Source organism: Bos taurus, chromosome 22 (assembly GCF_002263795.3).
Source record: "Bos taurus isolate L1 Dominette 01449 registration number 42190680 breed Hereford chromosome 22, ARS-UCD2.0, whole genome shotgun sequence".
NCBI lineage: Eukaryota > Metazoa > Chordata > Mammalia > Artiodactyla > Bovidae > Bos > Bos taurus.
The window spans coordinates 206,887-231,385 of record NC_037349.1 but is presented as its reverse complement, the minus strand read 5'-3'; the positions used below and the strand labels follow the sequence as shown (position 1 = coordinate 231,385).

Sequence of the window (24,499 nt, the reverse complement as noted above, 5' to 3'; positions counted from 1 at the left end):
GTGATTTTTAAGTTTAAGTTACAGCTAATTTATTAATATTAGTGTACAATATTATATTAGGTGCTAAACTAAAAAACTAAACTAAGTCACTTCAGTCGTGTCCAACTCTGTGCGACCCCAGAGACGGCAGCCCACCAGGCTCCCCCGTCCCTGGGATTCTCCAGGCAAGAACTCTGGAGTGGGTTGCCATTTCCTTCTCCAATGCTTGAAAGTGAAAAGTGAAAGTGAAGTCGCTCAGTCATGTCTGACTCTTAGCGACCCCATGGACTGCAGCCCATCAGGCTCCTCCATCCATGGGATTTTCCAGGCAAGTGTACAACAATATTAATAATTCAATATTTTTTATAGATTTTGCTTAATTTAAAGTTATTATAAAATTAAAAACTTTTTATATTCCCTGTATTGAACAATATTTCTTTTACCCTGCTTATTTTTACATTGCAGTCTGTGTCCCTGAACCCTGTCAACTAAAAAATATTAGTTACAACCTGTAAATAGTTGTTTTATTTGGTGGGAATGTTTAGGACCCTGAGCCTGGGAGACAGCAGCGCAGTAGCTCTGAGAACACTGCTCCGAGGAGGCGGGCGTGGGTGCCCGGTGTGCAGTCAAGTTTGCAACAAAGGGAGAGGTAGGGGCAGGCAATCTAAACATCGAAGATTATTGTCAAGTAAAGAAACCCAGCTATCAAGTTTAGGAATTTAGTATTCTTCTATGTAATGGGAAGATGCAAGAGTGTGGGATTATTTAAGTCATTCCTTTCATATGCTTCTCAGCTTGGGGCCACCATGTTGCGTATTTACAGAGATAATTTCTCTTTCCTGAGTTCCCTTAGGGCCTTCTGGGTCACATTGGAGGCTGTAACTGTGACTTTGGTCAATCACTGGTGACTGTGACATCCTTAAGTACGTTATGTAGGGAGTGGTGCCGACTGCCAGCATGGCTCAGTAATTCACATTTGGAAGGCTGGAATCACGCAGAAAGCTGTGACATCGCTTGCCCACCAATATGGCAGGAAATATTTCATTTCACAGTTTCGTACCCCTATCTTGCCCCTCCCAAGAACTGTATAAAGTTTTAACCAAAAGATATTTCTTCTTTATCTGTGGATAAGTCAGTACCCCCCACCTTTTTTTTTTAAAGGATATTATTTGAAGACAGAGCTTAGCAGCCTAATCTGTCAGAGGTGGTAAAACGCTGTTTCCCTAGAGACCCTGGCCAGGCGGTAGGGTTAGCACCAACCCTCCGAAACACTCGTCATTCCACCTGTGAGAACTCTCAAGACAGCGAATCCTCGCGTTCAGCATCCTTCAGTTTCCGCATAGATGACGCAAACCACGACTGTGGCACGGCGGAGTGGTGCGAGACATGCACAGGGCTGCGAGGGGAGGCGCTGAGTCCAACTCCCCGCACCTCCCGGCCCCACACAGCCCGTCTCCTGAGCCCGGAGCCAGGGCCTCCACCGCCCACAGCAGGTCGGTGCCGACGGTGCGCGCCCCTGCGCCGGCCCGCGGGTGGTCTCGCCCTGGTGGAAGCCTCGCGCGGTTTGTCTTTACGCGGCCCGCTCCGCTCCGCCCCGCCCCGCCCCGCCCCCACGTCCAAGATGGTGGCGCTCTACTGCGGTGGCGGGCTCAGGCCTCTGGTGAGTGGGCGGTGCGGGCCGGACGGCCGGGTGGAAGTGAGGGCCCCTGTCTGGGTCTCACCCCTCACTGTCCCTACAGATGCTGTCCTGGAGCCGGGATCTGCCATGCATCTGGCGCGCCCTGCATACCTCCGCGGTCTGCTTCAAGGTGAGCGCAGCATGGGGACTCGCGGCCTCGGGGTCTGGGACCTGGGGGTGGGGACATGACCTAGGGCTCGTCCTTGGTCAGTGGTCGCGGAAAGTCACGGCTTCTCTTTTCAGAACCGGGCGGCCCGAGTCCGAGTGGGCAAGGGGAACAAACCAGTGACCTACGAGGAAGCGCATGCGCCTCACTACATCGCCCACCGCAAGGGCTGGCTGTCACTGCACACAGGTGAGGGGACGGTGCGGGACAGAGACGTGCTGTGTCGTGACTGTCACATAAAACACTAATTGAACACGTGTCACATATTTTAGTTAACTCAGTAATAAATGGGTGGATCAGAAATCAGTTAAAATAAAGGAGAATTAATATAGATGAGAGGTATGTGATACGGAATGTCCAAATGTATTTGAAGGGATGCAAAATTGTTTTTTTTTTCCATGGGGGGTGGGCAAGGATTTTGTTGAACTTCCACAGAAATTACTTGCATGCCTAAAGATAATTGTTTTGCATTGCTGTCTTCCTGCATGGTTCAGCCTGGAGAAGGCAATGGCACCCCACTCCAGTACTCTTGCCTGGAAAGTCCCATGGACGGAGGAGCCTGGTGGGCTGCCGTCTGTGGGGTCTCACAGAGTCGGACACGACTCAAGTGACTTAGCAGCAGCAGCAGCAGCAGCATAGTTCAGCAGTGATGAATCTGTCTGCAGTACAGGAAACCTGGAGACACTGGTTTGATCCCTGGATGGGATGGCAACCCACTCCATTAATCATGCCCGGAAAATCCCATGGACAGAGGAGCCTGGTGGGTAACACAGTTCAAGGGGTTGCAAAAAAAGTCAGACATGACTAAATGACTAAAACAATAAAACTTGATTATAATTTAGAGATATAAAATAGCCCAGAGGCAGTGAAAAAAGTGAAACCTTGTAGAATTTGAACAACCCAGGAAACTGTCCTAAATATTGCAGTTTTCCACCAGAGCACAAATCTACATACAGTTGATACCATTATTTGCAGATTCCATGTTTGTGAATTTGCCTGCTTGAGGTGCTTTTTGATTTCAGACCTGCGTAACACTAGGCGGTAGCTTGCAGCAAGTCACAGTAAGCGGTAGCTAATAACAGGCCCTTAGTTTCCCAGACAGGGAGTCCTAACCACTGTACCACAGAAGCCAGCAATTAGGGCCACGTGCCCTAGTCTTGTCTGCCTAGTCAAGAACAAATTCAGGTAAGGAGGCAGAAGATAAAGAATAAAGTAGAAAGTTTATTGAAAGGAAAAATACATGTAGAAAGGTGCATAGACAAGCTCAGAGAGAGCCAACCCTTTGGGAAGTTTAAATCCTTTGTAAAGGGGCAGTTTTCCAAGTCTGTGTCTTCCCTCAGGCCAGTCACCTTGCTTTGTTCCCTTTGGTTAATTTGTCTCAGGACCCTCCTCTAGGGTGCCCACGCACACCCTAGCCAAGATGGATCTTTAAGTGAAGGCTTCTGGGAGGAGCAAGAGTCACTGTGGCCTGGAATTACCCTCTGACTTTTGACCCCAAGGAGCCCTTCCATGCATGTGTAGTGTTCCCCTTATCAGACAGGGTTTTTTCCTTTCTTTGTCCTTGCCATGATTATTCCCTTGAGGTGTTAGCAAGAGACAAAGACTGGCTATATGCCCTGTTTTTGTTGCCTGTAAATTCCTCAACTGAAGCGCACCTGTCTCTCATCTCAGGAAATGCAAGCAGAAGAGTGGCTAATTATAAATGTCCAACCTGAATTCCGTCTATCTCCTACCTCATTTTGACATTCATCCTCAGATGTGGGCGGAGCAACAACTCTGCGTATGCCTTCCCAGCTGAGGTTGAATAAGGCTCTCTGCCTTCTTGTTTCAGCTTTCATGCTGTAAACAAGTACTCTTTTTGAGATCTGTTAGAAGGCAGTGGCAACCCACTCCAGTACTCTTGCCTGGAAAATCCCATGGAAGGAGGAGCCTGGTAGGCTACAGTCCATGGGAGGCGAAGAGTCTGACACAACTAAGCGATTTCACTTTCAGTTTTTACTTTCTTGCACTGGAGAAGGAAATGGCAACCCATTCCAGTGTTCTTGCCTGGAGAATCCCATGGATGGAGGAGCCTGGTGGGCTGCCATCTATGGGGTCACATAGAGTCGGGCACGACTAAGCAACTTAGCCAGAGTGCAATGTTTTCAAGTTTTGTGCTTTTTGTTGTTGATTCCCCTGACATGCTCTTGTTACCAGCAAAATCTTGCTTTTCTCTGTCCATTGATGCTGAAAAAAAAATACAGGCAGAGTTTCGAGGGAATAGAAAGATGGCTTTAATCTTCAGCCAGCTGAGGGGAGAACACAGCAGGCTAGTGTCTGAAGAGCTGCGCCCCACTCCTAGGGGAAACGAGAGTTTATATAGCCTGGGTCTTGTGGTCTTAGGGTAAATGATAATGCTTAAAGTAATGAAGATCTTGAATTTTTCTTGAATTCTTTCAAAACAGTCATAGTTGGCATCAGGTAACCTGGTAATTGGGTTTTGCAATCTGGTAGCCCAGTAATTGGGTCCATTTATCTCTGGTTTATTGTACTGTGGCCTTCTTTCTGAAATGCAAAAAGCTACAAGGGTGGTCTGCAAAGGGAGTGCAATGAAGGTAAGTAAGCACAGGTCCAGGATGTAATTAGCATTAGAGTTAAAGCGTAGTTGTGCAGGATGTAACTCATGCAGAATTAGGGGGCAGTAGGCACAGGATGTAGTTTACGTAAAGTCAGGTTAGTTTTGGGAAAAGCAACCCTAGTTGCAGACAAAGATTGGGAATAGGTAAAGTAAAACTAGGTAAACTAATCTAAAGTAAAACTAGTAAAACTAAAATTAGCTCTTTCAAGCCTGTTTATGTTTCTTCTCCAGCCTGTTCAGTATTCTCTTTATTTTCTTTATTTTCAGGAAAGGGAAAGGAAAATAAAGAGAAAGTCATTCCTCTTTTTTCCTTTTCACTGCAACAAATTCCCCAGTGTTAATTTATTTACTCCGTATCAGTGGAGGAAGGGAAATAGGCATCATTCTTGTCTGGCTGAGGATAAAACCTCAGTTTTGCTCCACTTGACAGTTACCAGCTGTCCAACCAAGGGGTTCATTTATGTCCTATTTCATAAATCCCCTTTGAGAGTTGTGAACCCCAAGAAATCTTTATTGGGAGGATGAGGGACGATGGTCTGTCTTCTGTAGCTTGTTCAGACTGACAAGGGACTCGTTGACCCTACCTGGTTGGGGTTGCGGAGTTCTCGCTCTGTTTCATTATGTTTTATTAAGGGGCCCTCTGGTGAGTTCTCTTGTTATTCCTCTAGGATCTGTTCTTCAGTTCAGTTCAGTCGCTCAGTCGTGTCCAACTCTTTGCGACCCCGTGAATCGCAGCACGCCAGGCCTCCCTGTCCATCACCAACTCCCGGAGTTCACTCAAACTCACGTCCATCGAGTCAGTGATGCCATCCAGCCATCTCATCCTCTGTTGTCCCCTTCTCCTCTTGCCTCCAATCCCTCAGAGTCTTTTCCAGTGAGTCAACTGTTCACATGAGGTGGCCAAAGTACTGGAGTTTCAGCTTTAGCATCATTCCTTCCAAAGAAATCCCAGGGCTGATCTCCTTCAGAATGGACTGGTTGGATCTCCTTGCAGTCCAAGGGACTCTCAAGAGTCTTCTCCAGCACCACAGTTCAAAAGCATCAATTCTTCGGCGCTTAGCCTTCTTCACAGTCCAACTCTCACATCCATACATGACCACTGGAAAAACCATAGCCTTGACTAGATAGACCTTTGTTGGCAAAGTAATGTCTCTGCTTTTCAATATGCTATCTAGGTTGGTCATAAGTTTCCTTCCAAGGAGGAAGCGTCTTTAAATTTCTTTAAATTTAAGCGTCTTTAAATTTCATGGCTGCAGTCACCATCTGCAGTGATTTTGGAGCCCCAAAAAATAAAGTCTGACACTGTTTCCACTGTTTCCCCATCTATTTCCCATCAAGTGATGGGACTGGATGCCATGATCTTCATTTTCTGAATGTTGAGCTTTAAGCCAACTTTTTCACTCTCCACTTTCACTTTCATCAAGAGGCTTTTTGGTTCCTCTTCACTTTCTGCCATAAGGGTGGTGCCATCTGCATATCTGAGGTTATTGATATTTCTCCCGGCAATCTTGATTCCAGCTTGTGTTTCTTCCAGTCCAGCGTTTCTCATGATGTACTATGCATATAAATTAAATAAGCAGGGTGACAATATACAGCCTTGACGTACTCCTTTTCCTATTTGGAACCAGTCTGTTTTTCCATGTCCAGTTCTAACTGTTGCTTCCTGACCTGTATACAGATTTCCCAAGAGGCAGGTCAGGTGGTCTGGTATTCCCATCTCTTTCAGAATTTTCCACAGTTTATTGTGATCCACACAGTCAAAGTCTTTGGCATAGTCAATAAAGCAGAAATAGATGTTTTTCTGGAACTCTCTTGCTTTTTCCATGATCCAGCAGATGTTGGCAATTTGATCTCTGGTTCCTCTGCCTTTTCTAAAACCAGCTTGAACATCTGGAAGTTCAGGATTCACGTATTGTTGAAGCCTGGCTTGGAGAATTTTGAGCATTACTTTACTAGCGTGTGAGATGAGTGCAATTGTGTGGTCGTTTGAGCATTCTTTGGCATTGCCTTTCTTTGGGATTGGAATGAAAACTGACCTTTTCCAGTTCTGTGGCCACTGCGGAGTTTTCCAACTTTGCTGGCATATTGAGTGCAGCACTTTCACAGCATCATCCTCCAGGATTTGGAATAGCTCAACTGGAATTCCGTCACCTCCACTAGCTTTGTTCGTAGTGATCCTTTCTAAGGCCAACTTGATTTCACATTCCAGGATATCTGGCTCTATGTAAGTGATCACACCATTGTGATTATCTGGGTCATGAAGATCTTTTTTGTACAGTTCTTCTGTGTATTCTTGTCACCTCTTCTTAATATCTTCTGCTTCTGTTAGGTCCATACCATTTCTGTCCTTTATCGAGCCCATCTTTGCATGAAATGTTCCCTTGGTATCTATAGTTTTCTTGAAGAGATCTCTAGTCTTTCTCATTCTGTTGTTTTCCTCTATTTCTTTGCATTGATCGCTGAGGAAGGCTTTCTTATCTCTCCTTGCTATTCTTTGGAACTCTGCATTCAAATGGATATATCTTTCCTTTTCTCCTTTGCTTTTTGCTTCTCTTTTCACAGCTATTTGTAAGGCCTCCCCAGACAGCCTTTTTTCTTTTTTGCATTTCTTTTCCAGGGAGATGGTCTTGATCCCTGTCTCCTGTACAATGTCATGAACCTCATTCCATAGTTCATCAGGCACTCGTTCTTAGGAGTGCTGTAATCTCTGTATCATCATTACCTTGAGGTGAATCTGTTATAATCTGGAGGAGGCAAAATTTAACAAGTAGTTTTTTGTTTTTCTTAAAAAAAAACAGAGGCCAAAGATCAGTGAAAGAATTACTGTAACTAGGAGTCAAACTAGGAGTCAAAGCAGGAATAAGAACCAAGCTACATTTGATAACAGTTTTGAGTGTGGTCCAGATAATGATCACTGCTTGGGTTATCCTGTCCAAAGGAATGGAGCCATTTACAGTCAGAACTGGAATCAAGATTGCCGGGAGAAATATCAATAATCTCAGATATGCAAATGACACTGCTCTTATGGCAGAAAGTGAAGAACTAAAGAGCCTCTTGATGAAAGTGAAAGAGGACAGTGAAAAGGTTGGCTTAAAGCTCAACATTCAGAAAACTAAGATCATGGCATCTGTTCCCATCACTTCATGGCAAATAGATGGGGAAACAGTGTCTGACTTTATTTTTCTGGGCTCCAAAATCACTGCAGATGGTGATTGTAGCCATGAAATTAAAAGATGCTTATTCCTGAGTGCCGAAGAATTGATGCTTTTGAACTGTGGTGTTGGAGAAGACTCTTGAGAGCCTCTTGGACTGCAAGGAGATCCAACCAGTCCATTCTGAAGATCAGCCCTGGGATTTCTTTGGAAGGAATGATGCTAAAGCTGAAACTCCAGTACTTTGGCCACCTCATGTGAAGAGTTGACTCATTGGAAAACACTCTGATGCTGGGAGGGATTGGGGGCAGGAGGAGAAGGGGATGACAGAGGATGAGATGGCTGGATGGCATCACTGACTCGATGGACGTGAGTCTGAGTGAACTCTGGGAGTTGGTGATGGACAGGGAGGCCTGGCGTGCTGCGATTCATGGGGTTGCAAAGAGTCGGACACGACTGAGCGACTGATCTGATCTGATTCCTTGGAAGGAAAGTTATGACCAACCTAGACAGCATATTAAAAAGCAGAGACATTACTTTGTCAACAAAGGTCCCTCTCTCTCTAGTCAAGGCTATGGTTTTTCCAGTGGTCATGTATGGATGTGAGAGTTGGACTATAGAGAAAGCTGAGCACCAAAGAATTGATGCTTTTGAACTGTGGTGTTGGAGAAGACTCTTGAGAGTCCCTTGGTATGCAAGGATATCCAACCAGCCCATAATAAAGGAGATCTGTCCTGGGTGTTCATTGGAAGGACTGATGCTGAAGCTGAAACTCCAATACTTTGGCCACTTGATGTGAAGAGCTGACTCATTTGAAAAGACCCTGATGCTGGGAAAGATTGAGGGCAGGAGGAGAAGGGGACGACAGAGGATGAGATGGTTAGATGGCATCATTGACTCAATAGACATGGGTTTGGGTGGACTCCGGGTGTTGGTGATGGACAGGGAGGCCTGGCGTGCTGCAATTCATGGAGTCGCAAAATGTCGGACACGACTGAGCGACTGAACTGAACTGAGAACGATAGTAAACAGGATAGAAATTATTTTTTTTTTTTAGGAAAAGACACCTGAATCCTAATCTAGACTTTACACTTCAAGGAGACTTGAAGCCAGGGTAGCCAGTTGTCTGGTTTTATCCAAGTAGGTTTTAACCTTTAATATGGCTATTGGTCACTCCACATGTGTTTTCTATTTTTGTTAACATGTGATCTGAGGCAGTTTCATTGTCTAAACATAACAATAATTACAAGAAGAGACCTTTAAAAGGTAACATTGTGTGACCCACTGCTAGCAGACATTGTTTTTAGAATGGCTAATGGCATCCTGGATGGCATCACCGACTCGATGGATGTGAGTTTCGGTGAACTCCGGGAGTTGGTGATGGACAGGGAGGCCTGGCGTGCTGCAATTCATGGGGTTGCCAAGAGTCGGACATGACTGAGCAACTGAACTTAACTAAACTGAATGGTATCCCAAGTTGGATACAACTCAGAAAACTCAAGTTTTTAACAATACAAGGACTTGTCTGAAATCATACCCATTGTGCCATCTAGTTATTTCCTTGAATGTCTGAACCACAGCTACTCTATTTTGACTTTTAATTGTAGTTTTCTCCTTAATAGCCATAGCAAATGTCACTGTCAATGGCGTTAGTGTTTCTCTAGGTATGAGAGGATGAGCTAGGTATGAGCAAGAGTCTGGGCTCATAAAATCTCCTCTTGAAAGTATTTTAAGTATTTGAAGGTCTGTTCTGCCAGTTGTTCCAGAGCACAGAGTGCTTCATTCCTGATCTCCACCCAGAACTCCTTTCAAGAGATGTTGAAAGTCAGCAGCTGCAGTGGCCATGATTTAATCTTTGTAGAGGTAGATGGCAAGTGCCAATATCTAGTTGGTAGATTCCCTTCAGGGTCATAAATTTGACCATGGTTTGGGGGCATTCATGGCCATTTTGTCCCAGTGTGCTGTTTGGTTGGTACAAAAGTAATTGAGGTTCAAAAGTAATTGTGGTTGATGCAAGAGTAAGAGTAATTACAGTTGGTGCAAAACTCAACTGCAATTACTTTTGAACCTCAATTACTTTTGCCCCAACTGCAATTACTTTGCACAATCCAAATAGGAATGCTTATTCCCAGGTCTGGTGAAGATTTCATTGACAGGCCACTCAATGTGCTGTTACTGGGTTAGGCCATAAAACAATATCCAGAATTCTCTGAATTACCTGTCTTTACTAGTCAGTCTCTTGTGGTCCAGGAAGATATCCCCTCTTGTTGCTTCTTCTCATATCTGGAGTTACACTGTTAGAATCACTGCTCTCATATGGAACTACATATCATCATTTTATCAAAGGCTCAATCACACATTTGGTAATGTAAGAAACAATTTTCTGAAGCAGGCAGTATAGAAAATAACTAATAGTATTAGTAGGGTTAAGTTAGAATTTAAGTCAAGAACTTCCATTAGGTGTAACCCAGTATATCCCCAGGTTATCTTAGTCTGTTCTGTTACAGCCCCTATCTTTAAGGGAAATTATATATTGTCACTGTTTAGAAGACACCCAGCTTAATTTCCTAATGTTACTAGACTGATTATCCTTAGTATAGTCTACTTGTTTCTAACATAGAGGACCATTAAAACTTAAATTACCGTAGCCTGGTGTTAACTGCATAAATCTCATACTTATGAGAGGCTTTTATTCCTTGGCTGAAATTTTGCTTGTTGCTGTGACTGAACTTGAGTGATAAGGAAATTTTATGTTTATGGCCAAATTCAGAGCAGGTATTATTAATTGATCAGGTGACGGGATATCTATTAATATCAATAGTGGCCTGAACATGACTATAATTTTTCTTTAAAATAAATTCCCTAACAGTCAGCCAGTTAGAGCCTTGGAGTGGAGAAATCCACCAAAGTAACCCAGAAGCACTAGACACAGTTAATTGGCCACAAACCCAACAATTGGATTGATGTTTAAAATTAGCATAGGATCATGTCTATGATAGAAAAACATTTGATTCATATGCAGAGGTCCAAGAAGTCAAGAAAATATTTTAAAGAATCATGAGTCAGGTCCAGGATCTTGAGCAAGCTGTCTACTTCTGATGTCTTCTCATCCTGGTATGAATGTAGTTTCTCCTCTGAGCATTGTTTTAAGGTAATTTTGAGATCAGCAGTCTTCACTATAAGCCAATCCAATGCAGAAACCCTTTGTGAGTGAAAATTAATCCAAGAGATAATTCCTCTTAGTTTCACTGTGCATGAGCTAATTAAGAGTACCTGATCCTTCCATCTAGGTTGGTGATTGTCCTTTGAATTAGATCTTTTCCAGTATGCATAATACCCTGGTTTCAGGTCACGGGGCATCTGATCTCCCTTCAAAGATAAGATTACTGAGATAAGCTTCAGAAACAAACTTAAAAGTACGCCTTAATTAAACTTTTTTAGCATTATAACATAATAGCAAGAAACTGGGAAATGAGTCTTGGTAACCCTTAGTTAACAAAACTCTTAAGTGAAACATAGTTGTTTCCACTGTGAGGACATTAAACCCATCAAATTAAAAAGTTTTTGATTTGTCAGGGGGCTGGGAAAAGCCAGGTGGCCTTCTTGGGTTTTCCGTAGTCCTGAGTCTGATTTACAGCTATTGTTTACCCATTTTAATCCCCTGATGCAGTAGTAGATTGTTGCCATGTTAAGATAACAAATTTTGTAGAAGCAGAATGAGCTTTATCTACACGTGCCATAACCTTTGTAGATCATTGTGAGATAATACTTGTTTACCTTACCAAAATAACAGAAGATTTTAACAACAAATATAAGTCACTTAAAAGCAAATAAATTTACACAGACTAATTAAAAGCAGCCTTCCAAGAAAATTTTGTTCTCTTAAGAGAAAGAACCAAATTTCAGTCTAGTTTCAATGAACTTGGCCTGATGATTTATATAATTACAGTTGATCTTAGAGGGTTTTTGCTTGCTGAAACTTTTTAAGGAGTCTCAGACTGAACTTTTAAAAGACTTATCAGGGCTAAGAAAATCACACCAAGGGCTTGTCACAGATTTTACTTATCAGACCCACTGACTTCCTTCCTTTTTAAGGTCCCCCAAATCTTGAGATTTTTGTACCTGTTAGTGAGGTAGGCTTCCTGACTTACCTAATAAGCTGCTGGGAATCTAAGAGTTCCTAATCTCTAGAAAGCAGACAAAGGGGAAAAGATAAATGTTTCCATTCTGCTTACAAAGAAAATTTACCAAATTACTTTACGTCATAATCAGTTTGAGAAGGTTTTCCTTACACCGGAAAACACAAATTCAAATCTGTTATTTTTCAAATAGAAATCATAAAATTAAAACCATATCTTCCGTCCATTTAATCCTTCTGTTAGCATTTTATGAAGCCATCAGGTACTTATTAGGATTCTTTGATTTCTTAGCCAGTTCAGTATTATGGTGTGAAAATCAGAAACTTGTATTTATCTAAAAATCCTTCTATAAATCTTGAAGCTGAAGCATTTTTCAAAGGCATCAGAGTGAACCCATAGGTATATATAATGACAGAAGACTTAAATCATGTTTAAAATCTGATTACAATGCAATTGACAGAGTAACTAGGTTACTGGTGTGACATAAAACACTTTCAGATAACTAGGGTTATGGTTGATGACATTTTACCAGGTCCGCCTGCCATGCTGGAGATGCAGGAGACGCAGGTTTGATCCCTGAGTCAGGAAGGTCCCCTGGAGGAGGGCATTAGCAACCCACTCCCGTATTCTTGACTAGAGAATCCCATGGACAGAGTGTTACTGAACATAGTCAAGTCTGTGTGCTTGATGCACAGTAAGGCCAAACAATACTAAAATATTGGAGTTTGGGACAGAGAAAAGTTTTTTTTTCAGGGCCATGTAAGGAGACAGGTGGTTCATGCCTTAAGAATCCCAGTTTTCAGCAAAGTCCTTGTAAAAGCAAAAGGTGATGGAGGGACGTGGTTAGTTGTTGCAAACTTCCTGATATTAGATCCTTTGTTCTTGAAGTCAGGTCATGTTCAGGTAATGATTTTCCTGTAAATCTCTACCAAAACGAATGTTATTGTCTTGACAAGAAAGGACAAGGTCTCAAGGCACAGCTTTTACACTCCAGAGTCCTGGTCCTGGCTAAGAGGAGGCAGAGCTCAGTTGACAGTTCCTTCAGGGCCAGATCTCCAGGCTTTGCCCAACCCAACTAGTCCTCAGGCCTCTAAAGAGGGGAGACCAGGTCCCACAGACTGTGTCCCAGGCAAACTGCCACTGTTACTGAGCCCAAGCTCATTCTGCTCGCGGCATAACAGGCCAATAAATTTGGAAATGAGTTGTTGGAGCAAGAAATAATGACTTTAATTGGAAGGTCAGCAAACAGAGAAGATGGCAGACTAGCCCCTCAAAAACCCTTAGAATTCAGAGTCTATACAGTAGAGGGAGGGGCTTTCAGTAGCACTGACCAATGGCAGAGCAGGACTGTTAATGGTCACTTCTCTATGGTTGCTCACTTGCTTTGGGGGAGGGGCCCACCGGGGTGGGCCAATGGCTGAGAGAACCATTATAGCTGGTGTCTGTCTTAGTGGAGCATGCAGGCCAGCGCCAGGGAGGGAAAGGCCCCTTATGCCTTGGGTCCCATCTGGGACCACCACACCAGCATGGCTGTTAGGTCGCAGAGACCAGGATGGGGGAGAGGTTCACCGCTGCCTCAAGGCCTGGGCCAAAACTAGTGAGTGGCCTTGGTGAGGGCTCTGAAAAGCCCTACAGTACACAGACCCAAGCCTGTTCTTTGGGCCCCTCATCTGCCCCACTGGCCCAAGGCTGGGTGAGCTGGAGGGCCTTGGGAAGAAGGCCGGGATCCGCCTCTTACCTCACTCTCCACCTCATGACCAACACTCAGCTATTGTCTGAATCCTCTCACTAACTGTTGTTCATTGACAGTTGGTTGCCAGTGGGTGAGGCACACTGAGGCACTAACCAATAGCTGAGTAGGACCCGTTGCCTGGTAACAGGGTACAGAGTATGATGCACAGCAGTGGCTGTATGCTAAAGGCTGAGCTCACTGTGCTGTTACAAGAGGATCCTGGCAGGCTGTAACAACAGGATGAGCATAGCCCTTAGCAGGCAGCCGTTGCTGTCCCTTGTTACTCTGCACCCTGTTACTAAGCAACAGGTTTTGCTCAGCCACTGCTTGCGGCCTCAGTGGGCCCTGCTCACAAGCAACCAGCTGTCAGTGAGCGACCGTTAGTGGTCCTGCTTAGCTATCGGTCAGTGCCACAGTTGGCCCTATCCACTGGTAACTGTCAATGAAGGACTACTGGGGAAGTGATTCAGTCAAGGGTTAGTGGTGTGGTCATGAGGTAGACACTGAGGTAAGAGGCAGATTCAGGCCTTCTCCTGGAGGCCCTTACAGCTTACCCAGCCTTGGGCCAGCAGGTGAGCTGGAGGGCCCAGGGAATAGACTGGGGATGTCCTGCAGGGCTTCATAGCCCTTACTGAGGCCCTCCACTAGCCTTGGCCCAGGCCTTGAGGCAGCAGTGAACCTCTTTCCTCATCCCTGTCTCTGCAACCTGATAGCAGTTGCTTTCTGCCTGGCCACAGTCTGGGGGACCTGGTCTCCTCATTTGGATGGGCTGAGGAGACTGACGATCAGTTGGTTGGGTGCCTGGCTCCCTCAGGGATGACAGCTGGGCAGACTGTGGAAGGAGCTGCCTTCTCTTAGCCAAACTGGGACCTTAGAGGGTGAAAGTTGTTGTGCCTTGGGACTTTGCCCTTTCTTGTCAGGACAGAGAATAACATTCAGCTGGTAGAGATTTACAGGAACATTGTTACTTAACCATGACCTGACTTTGAGAACAAAGGATCTGACATGGAGAAGTCTGCAACAAGTAACCATGCCCATCCCTCACCCTTTCTTTTAAAGGGCTTGCTGAAATCTTTTTAGTAACTTTGGGGTTCTTAGGGAATGAGCCACCATCTCTTTGTATGAATCTATAATAAACCTTTCTCTGTTCTAAACTGTAATGTTTTAGTATTGATGGACCTCACCGTGCATCTGGCACACAGACTTGCAATTTCGGTAACAATTTAGGGCTACAGTCCACGTGTTCACAAAAAGTCAGACATGACTGAGCATGCACACATGTACCATACAGTATAATCTTTGTTGTTGTTCAGTCACTAAGTCATGTCTGACTCTTGGTAATACCATGGACTGCAGCATGCCAGGCTCTTCTGTCCTCTGCTATCCCCCAGAGTTGCCCAGATTCATGTCTATCGAGTCAGTGATGCTGTATAACTGTCTCATTCTCTGCTGCCCTCTTCTCCTGCCCTCAATCTTTCCCAGCATCAGGGTCTTTTCCAGTGAGTCGGCTCTTTGTATTAGGGGCCAAAGTATTGGAGCTTCAGCATCAGCCCTTCCAATGAATATCCAGGGTTGATTTCCTTTAGGGTTGACTGGTTTGATCTCTTGGCAGTCCAAGGGCTTCTCAAGAGTCTTCTCAGCACCACAATTTGAAAACATCAATTCTTTGGCTCTCAGCCTTCTTTGTGGTCCAACTCTCACATCCATACATGACTATTGGAAAAACCATAGCTTTGACTATACAGACCTTTGTGGACAAGGTGATGTCTCTGCTTTTTAATACTCTGTCAAGGTTTGTGATAGCTTTCCTTCCAAGGAGCAAGCATTTTTTAATTTTAGGGCTGCAGTCACTGTCAGAAGTGATTTTAGAGCTGAAGAGAAAAAAAATCTCACTGCTTCCATTTTCTCCCTTTTTATTTGTCATGAGTAATGGGACTGGATGCCATGAGCATAGTTTTTTTAATGTTGAGTGTAATTGGAGGATAATTGCTTTACCATATTGTATTGGTTTCTGCCGTACATCAACATGAATCAGCCATAGGTGTGCTTATGTCCTCTCCCTCTTGAGCCTCCCTCCCATCTCTCACCCCATCCTACCCCGTAGGTTTTCAGAGAACACCGAGTTTGAAGTTTCCTCAGTCATAACGCAAATTCCCACTGGCTGTATTACATATGGTAATGTATATGTTTCCGTGCTACTCTCAGTTCGTCTCATCATGTCCTTCCCCGACTGTGTCCACAGGTTTGTTTACTATGTCTGTCTCCATTGCTGCCCTGCATATAGGTTCATCAGTACCAGCTTTCTAGATTTTATATATATGCGTTGCAGGAGTGCTCAGTCACTCAGTTGTGTCTGACTCTTTGTGTCCTCATGGACTGGACCCTGCTAGGCTCCTCTGTCCATGGAATTTTCCAGACAAGAATATTGGAGTGGGTCCCCATTTCCTACTCCAGGGAGCTTCCTGACCCAGGGATTTAACCCACGTCTCTTGCATCTCCTGCATTTGCATGTGGATTCTTTTACCATTGCATCAATATGTGTTAATATAGGATATTTATTTTTCTTTTTATTAACTCTGTATAATAGGCTCTAGGTTTATTAGAGCCTTATTAGAACTGACTCAGATGCGTTCTTTTTTTTATGGCCGAATAATATTCCACTGTATATATGTCCTACAAGTTCTTTATCCATTCATATGTCCATAAACATCTAGGTTGCTTCCATGTCCTAGCTATTGTAAATAGTGCTGCAGTGAGCATTGGGGTATATGTGTCTTTTTCAGTTATGGTTTCTTCAGGGTATATGTTCAGTAGTGGGATTGCTGGGTCGCATGAAAGTTTCATTCTTTATATTCTAAGGAGTCTCCATACTGTGCTCCATAGTGGATATATCAGTTTACATTCCTACCAACAGTGCAAGAGGGTTCCCTTTACTCCACACCCTCTCTAACATTTATTGTTTGTAGATTTTTTTGGTGATGGTCTTTCTGACCGGTGTGAGGTGATACCTTATTGTAGTTTTTTTTTTTTTTTTTTTTTAACTTTAAACTTTTTATTTTGTATTGGGGTATAGCCAGCTAACAATGTAGTAGTTTAAGGTGAACAGTGAAGGGACTCAGCCATACATTTACATGTATCCATTTTCTCCCACACCCCCCTCCCATCCACGCCCTCACCACTCTAACATTGAGTAGAGTTGCATTCAGTTCAGTTCAGTTCAGTTCAGTCGCTCAGTCATGTCCAACTCTTTGCGACCCCATGAATCGCAGTACGCCAGGCCTCCCTGTCCATCACCAACTCCCGGAGTTCGCTCAGACTCACATCCATCGAGTCAGTGATGCCATCCAGCCATCTCATCCTCTGTCGTCCCCTTCTCCTCCTGCCCCCAATCCCTCCCAGCATCAGAGTCTTTTCCAATGAGTCAACTCTTAGCATGAGGTGGCCAAAGTACTGGAGTTTCAGCTTTAGCATCATTCCTTCCAAAGAAATCCCAGGGCTGATCTCCTTCAGAATGGACTGGTTGGATCTCCTTGCAGTCCAAGGGACTCTCAAGAGTCTTCTCCAACACCACAGTTCAAAAGCATCAATTCTTCAGCGCTCAGCTTTCTTCACAGTCCAACTCTCACATCCATACATGACCATTGGAAAAACCATAGCCTTGACTAGATGGACCTTTGTTGGCAAAGTAATGTCTCTGCTTTTCAATATGCTATCTAGGTTGGTCATAAGTTTCCTTCCAAGGAGGAAGCGTCTTTTAATTTCATGGCTGCAGTCACCATCTGCAGTGATTTTGGAGCCCCAAAAAATAAAGTCTGACACTGTTTCCACTGTTTACCCATCTATTTCCCATAAAGTGATGGGACCAGATGCCATGATCTTTGTTTTCTGAATGTTGAGCTTTAAGCCAACTTTTTCACTCTCCTCTTTCACCTTCATCAAGAGGCTTTTTAGTTCCTCTTCACTTTCTGCCATAAGGGTGGTGTCATCTGCATATCTGAGGTTACTGATATTTCTCCCAGCAATCTTGATTCCAGCTTGTGTTTCTTCCAGTCCAGCGTTTCTCATGATGTACTCTGTATATAAATTAAATAAGTAGAGTGACAATATACAGCCTTGACGTACTCCTTTTCCTATTTGGAACCAGTCTGTTGTTCCATGTCCAGTTCTAACTGTTGCTTCCTGACCTGCATACAGATTTCTCAAGAGGCAGGTCAGGTGGTCTGGTATTCCCATCTCTTTCAGAATTTTCCACAGTTTACTGTGATCCACACAGTCAAAGGCTTTGGCATAGTCAATAAAGCAGAAATAGATGTTTTTCTGGAACTCTCTTGCTTTTTCCATGATCCAGCAGATGTTGGCAATTTGATCTCTGGTTCCTCTGCCTTTTCTAAAACCAGCTTGAACATCTGGAAGTTCAGGATTCACGTATTGCTGAAGCCTGGCTTGGAGAATTTTGAGCATTACTTTACTAGCGTGTGAGATGAGTGCAATTGTGCGGTAGTTTGAGCATTCTTTGGCATTGCCTTTCTTTGAGATTGGAATGAAAACTGACCTTTTCCAGTCCTGTGGCCACTGCTGAGTTTTGCAAATTTGCTGGCATATTGAGTGCAGCACTTGGACAGCATCATCTTTCAGGATTTGAAATAGCTCAACTGGAATTCCATCATTACTATGTATAATAGTTCCTTCTTCATTTTCCATTTTGAGTATATTAGTGTATACGTGACCTCCCCAAACAACCTAACTATCCCTTCATGCCAACAACCATAAGTTCATTTTCTGAGTCTGAGTCTCTGTTTTGTACGTAAGTTCATTTATATTCTTTTTAGATTCCACATATAAGGGATGTCATATGATGTTTCTTCTTCTCTTATTTGTCAGTTTGACACTGTCTAGGTTGCCCATGTTGCAAATGGCATTATTTCATTCCTTTTAATGGCTGAATAATATTCCATTATATATATGTAGCATCTTATTTATCCATTCCTCTGCCTATGGACATCTAGGTTGCTTCCATGTCTTGGCTATTGTAAATAGTGCTGCAATGAACATTGAGGTGCATGTATCTTTTCGGATCATGTTTTTCTCCAGATATGTGCCCAGGAGTGGGATTGTAGTGTCATATGGTAGCTTAGTTTTTTAAGGAACCTCTGTACTGTTCTCTATAGTGGCTGTACCAATTTACATTCCCACCAACAGTGTAGAAGGCGCCCCTCCTCTGCGCACCCTCGCCAGCATTTACTGTCTGCATTTTTTGGTGATAACACTCTGACCCCTGTGAGGTGGTATCTCGTTGTAGCTTTGATTGCATCTCTCTAATGATTAGCTATGTTTAGCAGCTGTCCATACGCTGTCTGTATGTCCTCTGGAGAGATGTCTGTTCAGTTCTCCTGCCCAAGCAGGCTGTTTCTTTTGATGCTGTTGAGGATTATAAACTGTTTGTAAATTTTGGAGACTAAAACCCTGTCAGTCACATCATTTGCAAATATTTTAATATTTTCTCCCAATCTGTGGGTTGTCTTTTTGTTTATTCCTTCACTGTGTAAAAGCTTTGAGTTTTAAGTAGGTTTTTTTTTTTTTTTTTTAATTTACGTTATTCTGGGAGATGGATCAAAAAAGATGCTGCTATAATTTATGTCAGAGAGCATTCTGCTGATGTTTTCCTCTAGGAATTTTATAGTGTACAGTCTCACATTTGGGTTTTTAATCCATTTTGAGCTTATTTTTGTGTGTAAAGTTAAAGAATGATCTATTTATCTATTTTTCTACCAGTACCATACTGTCTTGATGACTGTAGTTCATAGTATAGTCTGAAGTCAGGAAGGTTGATTCCTCCAGCTCCGTTTTTCTTTCTCAACATTACTTTGGTTGTTCGAAGTATGTTGTGTTTCCATACAAATTGTGAAATTTTTTTGTTCTAGTTCTGTGAAAAATACCATCAGTGGTTTAATAGACACTGTGTTGAATTTGTAGATTACCTTGGGTAGTTTAGTCATTTTCACAATACTGATTCTTCCAGTCCAAGAACATAGTATATCTCTCCATCTCTGTGTCATCTTTCATCAGTGTCTTACACTTTTCTGCATACAGCTCTTTGTCTCTTTAGGTAGGTCTATTCCTAGGTATTTTATTCTTTTGGTTGCAATGGTGAATGAGATTGTTTGCTTAATTTCTCTTTCTGATTTTTTATTGTTAGTGTATAGGAATGCAAGGACTTTCTATGTATTAATTTTATATCCTACAACTTTATGATATTCATTGATTAGGTCTAGCAATTTTCTAGTGGTATCTTTAGCGTTTTCTATGTATAGTATCATGTCATATGCAAACAGTGAGAATTTTCCTTCTTTTCTGATCTAGATTCCTTTTATTTCTTTTTCTTCTCTGATTACCATGGCTAGGACTTCCAAAACTATGTTGACAAATAGTGGCAGGAATGGGCGGGTTACTCCATTTCTTCTAAGGGATTCCTGCCCACAGTAGTAGATACAATGGTCATCTGAGTTAAATTCACCCATTCCAGTCCATTTTAGTTTTCTGATTCCTAGAATGGCGACGTTCACTCTTGCCATCTCCTGTTTGACCACTTCCAATTTGCCTTGATTCATGAACCTAACATTCCAGGTTCCTATGCAATATTGCTCTTTCCGGCATCAGACCTTGCTTCTATCACCAGTCACATCCACAACTGGGTATTGTTTTTGCTTTGGCTCCATCCCTTCATTCTTTCTGAAGTTATTTCTCCACTGATCTCCAGTAGCATATTGGGCACCTACTGACCTGGGGAGTACCTCTTTCAGTATCCTATCATTTTGCCTTTTCATAGTGTTCATGGGGTTCTCAAGGCAAGAATACTGAAGTGGTTTGCCATTCCCTTCTCCAGTGGACCATATTCTGTCAGACCTCTCCACCATGACCTGCCTAATCTTGGTTGGCCCCACAGGGCATGGCTTAGTTTCATTGAGTTAGACAAGGCTGTGATCTGTGTGATCAGATTGGCTAGTTTTCTGTGATTATGGTTTCGTTGTGTCTGTCTTCTGATGCCCTCTCGCAATACCTACTGTCTTACTTGGGTTTCTCTTACCTTGGACGTGGGGTATCTCTTCATGGCTGCTCCAGTAAAGCGTAGCCGCTGCTCCTTCCTTACCTTGGACGAGGGCTATCTCCTCACCGCCTCCCCTCCTGACCTTGAACATGGAGTAGCTCCTCTAGGTGCAGCCACTGCCCCTTTGATGTGGGGTTGCTCCTCGGCCACCACCCCTGATCTCAGGCGAGGGGTAGCTCCTCCCGGCCGCCACCCCTTGTTATCTATACGTCGACAATAACTTAGAATTTTTCCTAGGGGACTCTGTGATGGAACCTTAGAGGAAGTGCTTCCTATTCTAGCTTGAACAGTTAGTACTGGATGTTTGCATGCTCATAACAATATAAACAAACCAAACTGCAGCAGCAGAAAGTCACTAAAAAGAAAGAGAATGGCAAAGACATGCCCAGAAATCAAAAGCAAGGGGGCAGAAAAATGCCCCAAAAGGATGGCATGAAGATGTCCAAAAATCAAAAAGCCAAATGGCAAGAATGCCTCAAATGTGACTTCCAAGTCCTGCTAAACCTGTGACATTTGTCCAAAGTGGCACCTTGTGAAAGCAGTTTCTCTTCATAGAATTTTCCAAACTGGGACTGAAGCTATTCCCCAAATAGGAAACATCAACTGTCTCTAGAGGGCTTACCAAACATAGCAGTTTGGGACATACCAAACTCCCTCTTTTTTATCCTCCACGAATTAATGTCTTCTCGGAGTAGAAATCTGTGCCAGAGAGGGCAGTGGAAGAGAAGGTGTCCTCAAGGCAGAAATAAAGCTTCTGCAGCTGTAGGGCATCTTTTCCCCTGTTCTCCACCATAGCCTCAGATTTCTGCAGCCAAGTTGGCCAGTTGGGTGTGTTTGGGGTACAGCCCTACAACAGGGAGTCCCAGGCCATCTGGCCTCAGAGAAATCCCCCAGTGAGCTATTCTTCCTGAAAGAGCCTTGTGTGGAGAGAGATCCCTAAACTTCCAATCAAGCCAACGGGCCCTGTGGGGTCACCTGCCCACAAGCAGATTCTGCGTGAGCTCCCATTTATTGCTGCCAAAATCTTCCCTTCTCTGCCCACCCATGCCAAATAAAAATTATGGAGACAGAGTTTAGAGGAAGAAGTTAGCTGAGGGGAGAACACAGCATGCTAGTGCCTCAGGAACTGTGAGTCAAGAGACTTCATTTTTTTTTTTTTTTCCTTTAGACTTTATATAGCCTGGGTCTCCTGGTCTTAGGGTAAATGATAAGGCTCAAAGTAATGAAGGTCTTGCATTCTTGCATTGTTTTAAAACAGTAATAGCAGGCATCAGGTAACCCAGTAATTGGGTTCATTTGTCTCTGCTTTATTCAATGTGGCCTTCTTTCTGAAATGAAAAAGCTACAAGGAGTGGTCTACAAAGGGAGTGTGATAAGGGTATGCACCAGGTACTGGATGTAATTAGTAAAGAGTTAAAGGGTAATGGAGAAGGAAATGGCAACCCACTCCAGTGTTCTTGCCTGGAGAATCCCATGGACGGAGAAGCCTGGTAGGCTGCAGCCCATGGGGTCACACAGAGTCGGATACGACTGAAACGACGCAGCAACAGTAACAACAACAACAGTGGAGAAGGCAATGGCAAACCACTCCAGTACTCTCGCCTGGAAAATCCCATGGACAGAGGAGCCTGGTAGGCTGCAGTCCATGGGGTTGTTAAGAGTTGGACACGACTGAGCGACTTCACTTCACTTTCACTTAAAGGGTAATAGGCTTCCCTAGTGGCTCAGATGGTAAAGCGTCTGCCCACAATGCAGGAGACCTGGGTCCGATCCCTGGGTCGGGAAGATCCGCTGGAGAAGGAAATGGCAACCCACTCCACTACTCTTGCCTAGAAAATTCCATGGATGGAGGAGCCTGGTAGGCTACGGTCCATGGGGTCACAAAGAGTTGGACACGACTGAGCAACTTCACTTAGGAAAGGGTAATAGGTTCTGGATGTAACTCATGCAGTTTGGGGGCGATAGGTGCAGGATGTAATTTACATAGTGTCAGATTAGTTTGGGGAAAAGTAAACCTAGATACAGACTACAGATTGGGAATAAAGTAAAATTAGGAGTGATTATCTCTTTCAGGCCTGTTTATATTTGCCCTCCAGCTTGTTTACTGTTTTCATTATTTCCTTTGTTCTCAGGAAAGAGAAAGAAAAAAGAGAAACTCATTGCTTTTTTTTTCTTTTCACTGCAACACCATCTAGTGTTTCTAAGCACAAGAAGACTGTGTTGTACTTTACAGGGCACGATTGTTAGAAAAGCTTTCTTCAAGCATGTGTTACAGAGCTGTTGGGAGAGAGTTCAGTGTTAATCAGCCATTTGTAGGTGTCTTTAACAGAGAAAATAAAACAATATCAATCTGTTGATAAAAGTATTGTAACCAGAGACTTGCAGAATTTCCACCAGGAGCAGTGGTTTAGTTTAGTATTTACTAATTTGTTATTCATTTTGATTATATAGAACATAACTCTTAACTTTACAAAGCATAACTACTGTGAATTAATGAGAATCAACAATATTTTGTTCATTATAAGGGTTCTCAACTTGAACGTTTGAGATACATCTGTCTAGAGAACCTACTTAAAGTATGGATTTCTATCCCAAACCCTTTTCAAGTTCTTGTTCTGAGGTCTAGCGGGTGGGTGTGGAGACTCATAACAAATATCGTAAGAGGTGCAAAGGTTTATGGTCTACAGTGAGAATTTACTTGTTGAGGCCATGGCTGTAGTTAATGAGAGAGCTCACACCTCAGAAGTAGCTGATGGCCTCATCTCTCTGGCCCATGGCATGACCAGTGCTTTTGTATGGCAGTGAGGAGAGAGTGGGAAAGGGGTACTCTGTGTCTACATAAAGGAATCTCAGTTTTGTGCCCTTCTTTTTTGTGAGACAAGATAATGATAATAAATGCTTCACAGGATTTCGGGATTACTGAAATAATGTTCTTTAAGCTTCAAAGTATTATTCTTTTTCCACTGTAGAAGAAAAGAGAAGAGGCTAAGGTGGGGAATTGAATGCCCAGTGCTTTTGGATGTTACCTCTGGAGTTTTGGCCAACTCACCACGGTACGCTTCTCTTTTCAGGTAACCTGGATGGGGAGGACCACGCTGCTGAGCGAACAGTGGAAGATGTTTTCCTTCGCAAATTTATGCTGGGCACCTTCCCAGGCTGCCTGGCTGACCAGCTTATTCTGAAGCGCCGGGCTAACCAGGTGGAGATCTGTGCCCTGGTTCTGAGGCAGCTACCTGCGCACAAGTTCTACTTCCTTGTGGGCTACAGTGAGACCCTGCTGTCCCACTTTTACAAGTGTCCTGTTCGTCTGCACCTCCAAACTGTTCCCTCAAAGGTTGTGTATAAGTTTATCTAGGACATACATCAAGCTTTTTACATCAAGTTGTAGCCTGCGAAGGACAGAAACTTGTGAAAACGGACTGAAGTAGAAATAGGGGAAATACATCCCTTCAGATTTCTGAGACTTTGTCTTCAGAGTTGCTATTGAATAAATAGACTCTCCATGTTGTCTTGCTTCTTCGTCTGTCTAGAGAACTAGAATAGGGTCTTTGAGGATGCTCCAGGGTTCCGAAGAAGGCTGCCAGTTACCTGAGGTTTAGGTAATAGCTATGGTTCAGTGCATATCCTGTGCCAATCACTGTGTCAGGAACTTTACCTGAAGTTCTTTGTTTTCTCTTAAAATGGAAAGATCCATTTTCGGAGATTATAAAGCAGTTATTTTTTTAAAAACCTTTTTCAATTTAAGTCTGAATTTTGTAATAAGGAGTTCACAATCTGAGCCACAGTCAGCTCTTGGTTGTGTTTTTGCTGACTGTATAGAGCTTCTCCATCAGCTGCAAAGAATATAATCAACCTGATTTTGGAATTGACCATTTGGTGATGTCCATGTGTAGTCATCTCTTGTGTTGTTGGGAAATTGTGTATGTTATGA

General features: G+C 43.4%; 1 protein-coding gene and 1 long non-coding RNA gene across 2 annotated transcripts; one reads left to right on the top strand and one right to left on the bottom strand.

The window, feature by feature from the left end:
- The first annotated feature begins 1,591 nt into the window (after positions 1-1,591).
- On the top strand, positions 1,592-24,075 carry MRPS24 (mitochondrial ribosomal protein S24). Its single transcript, NM_001046601.2, is given in 4 exon segments — positions 1,592-1,639; positions 1,719-1,787; positions 1,901-2,012; positions 23,640-24,075. Coding segments are annotated over 4 exon segments (504 nt in total). The 5' UTR covers positions 1,592-1,600; the 3' UTR covers positions 23,924-24,075.
- LOC112443523 (uncharacterized) lies at positions 10,525-13,621 on the bottom strand. Its single transcript, XR_009492314.1, has 3 exons — positions 13,470-13,621; positions 11,744-11,779; positions 10,525-10,961 (listed from the first exon to the last, which is right to left on the bottom strand). It is a non-coding gene; the product is annotated as an uncharacterized lncRNA (long non-coding RNA).
- Positions 24,076-24,499: the final 424 nt, after the last annotated feature.